At 50.6% G+C, this 9,208-nt stretch overlaps 1 protein-coding gene and 1 long non-coding RNA gene across 2 annotated transcripts in view; one reads left to right on the forward strand and one right to left on the reverse strand.

The window, feature by feature from the left end:
* The window catches only part of Foxe1 (forkhead box E1), a 4,567-nt gene extending 3,287 nt beyond the window's left edge, over positions 1-1,280 (reverse strand). Inside the window, exon 1 of the mRNA XM_048783318.1 lies at positions 1-1,280. This exon is cut by the window's left edge and continues 3,287 nt beyond it. Within this exon, the coding sequence (XP_048639275.1) occupies positions 1-587 (587 nt within the window). The 5' untranslated portion in view covers positions 588-1,280.
* Positions 1,281-1,300: 20 nt separating this feature from the next.
* LOC125610685 lies at positions 1,301-2,343 on the forward strand. The gene is made up of 3 exons (XR_007340686.1): positions 1,301-1,640; positions 1,791-1,894; positions 2,266-2,343. It is a non-coding gene; the product is annotated as an uncharacterized LOC125610685 (long non-coding RNA).
* Positions 2,344-9,208: the final 6,865 nt, after the last annotated feature.

Below are 9,208 nucleotides of genomic sequence, written 5' to 3' on the forward strand. Positions count from 1 at the left end.
GGGTAGGGCGTGGCGTGCCGGGCGGGCACCGCTCCCGGGAAGATGGCTGCGGCGGCGGCAGCGGCGGCTGCGGCTGCCGCAGCCGCGGCGTCGTGCATGTAGGCCGGGTAAGTGGAGAGGTCCGAGCGCTTGAAGCGCTTTCGGCGGCGCAGGAAGCTCCCGCTCTCAAACATGTCCTCGGCGTTGGGGTCCAGCGCCCAGTAATTGCCCTTTCCCGGGCGGCCGGCCTCACGCGGGATCTTGAGGAAGCAGTCGTTGAGCGTGAGGTTGTGACGGATGCTGTTTTGCCACTTTTTGGGATTGTCACGGTAGAAAGGGAAGCGTTCGGTGATGAATTTATAGATGCCACCCAGAGTGAGGCGGCGCTCGGGCGCGTGCGCGATGGCCATGGCAATGAGCGCGATGTAGCTGTAGGGCGGCTTCCCGCGTTGCAGGGGGCGTTTACGCCGCCGCCCACCCGCGCCGCGACCCACGGCCTCCGCGGGGACCCCCGGCCCAGCCGTTGCGGCCTCGCCGCGCTCCTCTTTCACCGCAGCCAGTGCCTCCGACTGCGACGGTGGCGGCGGCGGCCCGCTCTCGGCGGTCATGGCTCAGCCGTCCCGCACGTCTCCAGGCGATTGCGCCGCGGGTCGCTGTCGAGGGTCCGAGTGGGGACCGGTCCCAGGTGGGAACTCCGGACGTGGGGTCCCTGAAACTGAAGCTAGGTCCCGCGGTGGAGAGCTCTGGAAGACCTCGCAGGCTGGCCCCGAGAGCACAACTGCCGGGGCTGGGGCGCGCTGGAGTCTGGGTGCCTTCGCTCACAAGGATAGCACAGTACCGACAGAGGCTCGCGAATGCCCTGTCCACTTACGACTCAGCTCGTGTTCTGGAGTTCAAGGCCAGGAGGCGGCGCGGGGACCGGAACTGGACTCAGGTCACCGGCCCGAAGGGTCCTTTGCACGCTGGCGCCAGACCGTGAAGAGGTCCAGAAGTGGTTCTGGGGTTTGGGTCCTGCAGCTGGACTGGAACCCCTGCTGGTCCGAAGATAGCCGTCGGGACGTGAACGTAGAGGAGGTTGCAGGTTCGGAGGCCTGAAGCGAGGGCAGTTAGTGCCTGCGCGGGGCTTTCTGGCGCGGGCAGCGCATGCCGCGCCCCTACGGCCCAGGTGGCGGGCCGTACTTACGGCGAGAGGCGAGTCCAGGCAGTAAGGTCGCGGCACTGGCAAGGGTGGGCGGCCCGCAACAGCTCCCCTTCGCGGTGTTGGAATCCAAACTTCAGGCCGGCTGGCGAGGTGCTCCCTTGCTTACACCCCGATCAGCTCCTCCCTCCGCCGGCTTCTCCTTAAAGGCCGCTGCAAGCGTGGGGCGGCGCCGGTTACCTGCCCGCCCCCCGGATTGCCCGCCCCGCGGGCCTCGGGCTCACCTCCTCAGGTAGGCATAGTTGTGGCGGCGCAGCCGGAGCCCCACAAACGTCAGAGCAAGGAGGGCGCTTGGAGATGCCGAGGGCAGGCCCCATCAGAGCACCAACGGGAGACTGAGGTCATGAAAGTCTAGGGATATCTAGGTGCCCGGACTCAGCGCTTTCGGATTTTCCCACCTCGGTGAAGAGCTGAGACTCGCGGGTAAAAGGAAGAGCTCGCCTCACTCTCCTGTCCTGAGAGGGTGAGAATTGACCTGGGGAGGGGGTTGGTTGGTTATTGTGGGCTGGAGGACAGAACGGGAGAAGTTTCAAGTAACTGCCTCCCAAGGTCTTTCAGTGTGATTTCTGAACCCTGAATGGGCTGTCCTGCCCACTCCGGTCACGTATTTCAGACGGAGATTCCCAGACCCGAAAGGGAAGGTGACTTGCTACCATCCCACCGCGACTTCACTACTTGCGCCTCTGTTAGGACTGCGCTTCCAGCTGCGTGTCAAAGGTAGACCCTTTCCCATTTTTTAGTCCTAGATTCCTCAACTGTACCCAGGATTTGGATCGCAAGAGTTCTTCTGTTACCGATATTTAGGGAAAGACCATCGTCTTTGAGGGGCTTGGGACTTCTCTCTGGGTGATGGAAAGTGGAGGGAGACTAGGCTCCTGCCCTCTTGCGGTAACGGCCTTCTCTAGTCCCCCCGGGGCCAGGGAGGACTCAGGTGCTCTCAAACTAGCAAGCAGTCCCTTCCGCAGCGGGGCTGAGGGTGCGGGGTGCTACTGCGGGTAGGCACGTCTGCCCGGGAAGGGGCGGGCAGAGGGGATCCCTTGCTCAGCGAGTGTCCGATTTCTAAAGAAGTTTCTTGTCGTCCCCCGAAGGTAGGACTCCGTGCTAGCCTGGGACTTAGCACCGCGCGGCCGCGCCGATCCGGATGCACCCTGTGGCCATTATCGGACTGGTCCCTTCCTCCTCGCAGGACCTCAGGGCATGTGCGGATCTACAGGACGGTGAAGCCGGCTCCGGGGGCTCTGGCTAGGACGCAGCTTCCCCGTGGGGGCTGTGGGTACGAGGCCGAGCCGAGGAGAGTGCCTCAGGAGCTCCGGAGATCCCAGGTAGAGGTTTCCAGTCTGAAATGGGTGGCAGGCCTTCGGGGTTTAGTTGCGTTCTTCAGTGAGCGGAGAGCAGGCTCTGCCCCGCCCCCGCCGAGTATTGGGCTGCGGTCTTCGGAAGAAAGAGGCAAAAAGTCCTCTGACCCTAGCTAGTGTGGGAAGAGATCTATACCGTTTTGTTTGACTTCCTTAGCACAGGCGCTGGGAAGAACGAAGAGGGGCCCTTTACACTCGCTAAACAAAACATCCAGCTTCCTTCTTTCGAAGTAAAAGAATCGAAAAGCCAGATTTCGTCCTGTTTCGTTTTTTTTCCAAAAGGGAGAATTCTTGAAAAGCCTTTACTTTAACTGGATTGTACCATAGAAATCTTTTAATACTGATTCTTTGATTCTCTGTATTTCCAAGATTCTGAGATTTAGATTTCCAGAATTTAAATTCTGGACGATTATTCCTTCGTGATTCTGTAAAGTTCTTTGACTATGGTTGTATTCTTGTGACTTTAAACTCCTGGTTAAAGTCTAAAAGCCTATTGATTATATATTAAGATGCTAGAACTATGACTTTTTTGCCTACTGTGAGCTGCCGCTTCTCTAGTTTTAGATAGTTTTTCAGCTCTAAAGTATATGCTATTTATTTTGAATTCTTGTCTAGGAATGTCTAATCGGAAGTTTTAGGTCCTATAAATCCACAACTCTTCTTCCTTGATTTCAAAATGTGAGTGCTGGATCTATGGTTTTGTAGCTCAAATAATCTTATTATAGTAGATTTTCTAATATTCATTTCTGTATACTTTCATGATCAGCCCCATGACTTTATGATTCTCTACTTTTGAGCTCCAGTGATTGGCTGCACGCCTCCATGTCTCAATATTTTCCAATCTTCAATGTTTCATTTTTCTAGAATTCTGATTTTTTTTCTCTCTCTCTCTTGAACTTTGTTGCTAACCAGCTACACCTTTGCTGCAGACCAAGACCTAGCCGCCTGAGATGAGAATTCTCCAGATCATGAGTCTATGATTTTCATGAACAAAGGACCCCTAAGATTCCATCCCATAAATGTTTTAGTCAAATATTACACTTTAAATTTTGTACTTTGAAGATCCTCTGACTCCATGATGTAAAATTGAGAATACATGATTTGATAAGTATAAGGATCTTGAGTTTACCCGTTTGGATCAAAATCATAGGTAAAAATTTCCTCTGTGCCAGGGTATTTCCTTCCTTTTTTCTTTACTTTCTTCTTAGTTTCTTGAATGGGGTGGTCATGGTCAAGTCTTCCCCTCTTCATGTTTGTGGGGCCACAAACTATTGAGAAACATTGGTCAATGAGGGAGGGTGAATTCCCACCCCCTGGAAATCATTCTCCCAGTCCGACAGAGGTGGGATTTTGTGGCTGTTGGTGGGCCAGACAGTTTCCATCTGCTTCCCTCCAGTATTCTGCCCCATGTATTCCTGACACCCCCTGGAGAAACCTGAACCAACGCAGGCCATTGTGTGTGTGTGTGTGTGTGTGTGTGTGTGTTGAGGGGGTTCTATAGAAGATGCTAGAAGCTCTTCTGTAACAACTACTTTTTTTCTGGTTTAAACTCCCTGAAAGGTTTGTAAATAAAAACGGGGATCCAAAGTGTTGTGGAAAATTCCTCCACCTTCCTTGACCCCAAAGCTCCTTCATAAGGATGCAGAGGTGACCAAACTGGTCTGCTTGTGGAAATTAGAGCTGGAAGGAGACTGGGCCCACCCAGGTTGAGGAAGAGTTACTTAAAGTCATTGGGCAGACAGCAAAACAGGTCTTCTGACCGGCTCTCCTGGCCCCCTGGCATCTCTTGTCCACCCCCCCCCCTTCTCTGAGCCTTGCTTGTGCTTAATTTTTGAACTTGGGCTACTTTCTGATCCAATCACAACAGAAAGTATATTGCAGGATACTTGCAAATATGACCCAAGAATCTTCTTACAGAGGCAACACAATGATCTCTATTAGAGTTATCTTAGGGCACACCAGTCAGGGTGACCAGGCTGTATGAGCTCGGCGTTAGAGCAAAACAAAGTGGCCCATGTCACACTCAACCCAGAAAGACCACTGTGGACTTTAGTCCACAGCACATCGGAATTCTGAGGGCTTCAGCTCCAGACTCCTGACCCACCCAGAAGTTTGAACCATCTTCAGCGCTTCTTAGGCCTCAGTTTCCCCTTCTGTGAAGTAGGGATCTCTTATCTGTCCCCTCTTTTTCACCGAGTCTGAAGAATGAAGGGGGCGGGATGCATGGCCGACCCGCGATCGTTTTCTTCGTGTTTTATTTTGGGTCGAAACAAAGAAGAGAAGCTGTTAGGGAAAAATTCAAGCCTGTCCAAGATGGGCCGAGATGAGATGCCCCTCGTCGAATAGGTAGCGGGTTAAGTAAAACATTCTCTGTGGCCTAGCTGGGATTTTGAGCCTCAGAGGCCCCGGGCTAGCATGGATTCTTTCCGCTCTCGCTCTCCGAGCGTCGTGGGGACCTCCCCGCGCTTGGTCTGAAAGTAACGTAGCTTGGAGTGCTTGGTCGCCGCTTGTTTACTTAAAACTGCGAAAAGGATCATCTTCAGCCCCAGGACGGACAGTGGAAAAGAGAGAGAAAAAGGAGCCCAGAAAAAAAGGAGCCCCTTGCCTCCCATCTTCGGGTTTGCTTGGACCCGGCCGTCAGCCTCCGGGTTAACCCTGTTGAAGCACCTCGAGTTTCAACCCCCTCCCAACCTCTGCCCCGAATCCTCTGTTCGCGCTGCCCACGCGGGTCCAGAGCGCTCAAGTCCCAAAGCGCAGGAGTCGGGCTGGACGCTTGCTTGGTCGGAGAGCTTGGTCGGATGCCGAGAAGCAGAAAACTGCCCCAGAGCGCACGGACGTGTCAGACCGCGCACTGGGAGTGGTGGCAGGTGCAAGGCGGAGCCCCCGCTGGCCCCAGCTTAGCTCCCCACGCTTTCCCCTGCGTTAGGTGAGCTTTCCGACCACGAAGGAGCACAGGACATCAAACGCATTGGCTTACTTTGAGGGAGGGAAGAGTTGGATATGGCCGTGGACCCTGTTGGGACAACCCGGGGCCTGGGGAGGAGGTGTCGCCGAGAGAGAGGAACTCTACCTTTTTCAGCCTTTGCCAGGTGCACACGGATTAGATTCTGGAACCCTCGTCGTAGGATCTGCTCTCAGGGAATGTCTGGCCCCCGGGTTTGTAGGGAAGGGCTCTGGGACTCCCGGAAGCCCAAATGTGTACGGAAGATTGTAGATGTGCTTTTTGGGAAGCCCGTCGTCTCAGGTTTGCAATACAACATCTGAAGAGCCAATGATGACTCCTCCGCCTTAAAAAGGGAGTTGCTCTAGACTGGATTCTACTTCAACCATCAGACACAAAGGAAGAGGCTCGCTGGGCAGCTTAGTTTCAGGCTTGAGCTAGGAGAAGCCTAAGGATTGAGGCGTTGGTAGGTGTCCTGAGGACCCCAACCCCGCTGGTTGCCTGACTTGGCGCCCACAGTATGAGGCAGGCGTGGCACTGTGAGGCTCTGCTTTGTGCCTAGCTTTTCAGTCCCTCCACCCCACCCCAGTCTTTGTCTCTGTCACTCTCCTGGGGAGTGTGTGTCTGTCTCAGACTTACCATTATCAGTTAGCCTTTGTTAGGATTATGCCTACAGGTGTCCTCCCTTTCGGGGTGTCTACCCAGTCACTCCTGAAGGGAGACTGCAGGGGCTGGCCAGTACATTCCAGACAGTTCCCTTTGCCCATTTGCCCACATCAGTCTCTTCTCTCCTGGAGGATGGTGCAGAGTGGCAAGGCCAGGAGAGACAGACCTCCACCTAGGAGGACTCTGGGTGTGCTGGAAGTCATGATCCTTGGCCTTGCAGCCCAAGTGCTTGTCCCTCACTCTGCTCCTTGAGCTCTGCATAAGCTGCCAGGGAAGGAGAGGGACCAGAGTTATAGGGGTTATAGGGTACCAGCTTTCTCAACATGTCCAAGGTTTCAGACAACTCTCTCAGGGCACTCTAGCGTTCTGTCTGTGTGCAAACTCAGGTCACTTGGCTGTCCAGAAGCCCTCATCATCCCAGTGGCAAGAGCAAGCACACTTTCTGGGACATGGCATTCAGGGCCTTCCCTACACAATTCCATCCCTTTCCACCTCCTCTCCCCCTTGGTCTTCCTTTTTGCCAGTGTTTTGAGGACACCACTCTCAACCAGCTCCCAGAGAACTGCAGACACTCACAATTGAATAATCCCCTAACAGAACATGTGACAAAAGCTAAAATCCAACCAAGCTGGGGCAAGCCCTAAGAGGGTGTGTTTGACCCATTATGGTATCAGGGAGGACTCCTGGTAAGAGGAGATATTTGAGCTGAGGAGGGGAAAGTCTGGGCTTTTGCAGGCTCAGGTTGGGAAATGTGGCTTCATGTCGTTTGCCACCCAGATCATCAGCACAGGACACAATGCAGCTCTCCTGTGACAGCCTGTTACTCAGAGTCACCTGGTTTTGGGTTAGTGTCTGTCTCTGCCTCTTTCTAACTGTGCAACCTTGGGCCAGCCATTGTTCTGCTCTGAGCCTTATATTTTCAATCTATAAACTAGGGATGATAGTAATGCCATAAAGGAGTTGTGAAGGCTAATAATATTAACTTGCACACACATAACTCTTATGTATACTGTTTTAATCACTTTATTTTTAAATTTATTCTAATTAGTTATACATGATAGAAGAATGCAATTCAATTCATTATACACAAGTGGAGCACAGCTTTTCATTTCTCTGTACACAATTGTTTTAATCACTTTAGACATTAAATGCAACAATGTATCAGGAGACCTGGGCTCGGGAAGATCATTAGCTGGGCATTAGGGATTCATCCAGGAGAACTCACAGAGAACTGGATCTGGAAGCCATGGTGACTGGAAAGATAGGCCATCCAGGCAAAGGAGCAAAAAAGCCCAGAGGCAGAAGTCTCTTGGATAATGGAAGAGCAGGAGGGAAATTCAGATCAGAATAGCACCTTCTGCCCTAGATTCAGCTGTGAAGGACCCTGGGATGTTCCTGGGGCCTAGAGATAAATAGTTGTCTCGGAAGAACATTTTGGAGAACTTGCCTTGCTGGGTAGGAGTGCAGGGTCTTTTAGGGGCAGCTGCTATCCCTGGTATTCTGGAAACTTAGGGACTTGGATCTGTATGCAGCCCTGGCCTCTGCCTGGGCAGATCAGGCCCAACCTTTTGGCAGGAGGGTGGGGAAAGCTTCAGCGCTGGGCTTGATCCCAGCTTTGGTGAGTTCAGACACAGAGTATTCAGTCCTGAAGCCATGCACATGCTCACTGTGTTTACTGGCCGGTGGGGGAGGACCCCAGGCACTATGGGTCTAGTTAGGGAAAGTGGTCTTGGACATANCCCCGTCTGTAATTGTGAATGAAATTGTCTAGTGTTGATCTAACCCTTTCATGGTATCTGAGCAATTAGGTAATTTCCAGTATCTTTGATATAGGTGATGCTGCCAGGGATATGTTTGTATAAAGAACTTTTAATTTCTTTTGAAGTATTCTTTTTTTTTTTTTTTTTGAAGTATTCTTAAGACAAATGTCTAAGAGTAAGATTTATGGGACATAAGCATTTTTATACTTCTTAATATAGTGCTATGAAATTATCTCTAAAAAGAAATTATTTCTTGCAGCTCACCATAGTCAAGATACTTAACATTATCTGTCATACCTAAAAGTTTCCTTACACCCCTTTGTGATAAAATCATTCCCCTTCATTATCTGTAAGCAATCATTGATCTATTCAATGTCACTGTAGATGACTTTGCATTTAATAAAATTTTATATAGTGAAATAGCGGGTGGCCTTTTTTCTCTTACTACTTTCACTTAGCCTAACTCTTTTGACATTCAGCCATGTTGTGATATCAATATGTTTTTTCTTTTTATTACTAAGTACTATTCCATTCTATGAATATACCACAGTTTATCTTTTAACCTCTTGCTGGATGTTTGGTTTACTTCCCCTTGGAGCTATTATAGACAAATCAGCTATAGATTTTTGTTTATAAGTCTTTGTGCAGACATATGCTTTCATTTCTCTTGGGTAAATATCTAAGACTGGAATGTCCGGGTCACATGGTAGGTGTTTACTTAAATTTTTAAAAATTTGCCTGATTGTCTTCACAAGTTGACTGAATTTCTTTAATTACCACTAGTAATCAGTGAGAGTTCTAGTTGCTCTACCTCTTCACCAACACTCTACACATTCAGTCTTTAATTTTTCCCATTTTAGTATATAGTGGTATCTCATTGTAGCTTTAATTTGCACTTCCCTCATAACAAATAATATGTTATCAATTGCTGTGTAGCAAAATACCCCAACATCACTGACTAAAACAACAAACATTTATTATCTCACAGTTTCTGTGGATTAGGAATCTGGGTGTGGCTTAGCTGGGTGGCAAGTTTAGAGACTTTCATAAGGTTATAGTCAAGTTGGTTGGCTAGGGCTGCCTAATTTCAAGCCTGGTTAGGCGTTACAGAATCCACTTCCAGCTCACTTCTGGTATGGTCATTGGCTGACCTCATTTCTTCATCATGTGGACTTGTCCATAGACTGCCCAGGGATTCTTACAACATGGCGGCTAGTGACCTGAAAAGGAAAGCCTGAGAGAACCCAAGGTGGAAGCCAGTCTTTCAATAGCTCAGTCTCAGAAATTGCATTCCCTAACTTTTATTCAC

This window comes from Marmota marmota, unplaced genomic scaffold (assembly GCF_001458135.2).
Source record: "Marmota marmota marmota unplaced genomic scaffold, marMar, whole genome shotgun sequence".
Taxonomy (NCBI): Eukaryota; Metazoa; Chordata; class Mammalia; order Rodentia; family Sciuridae; genus Marmota; species Marmota marmota.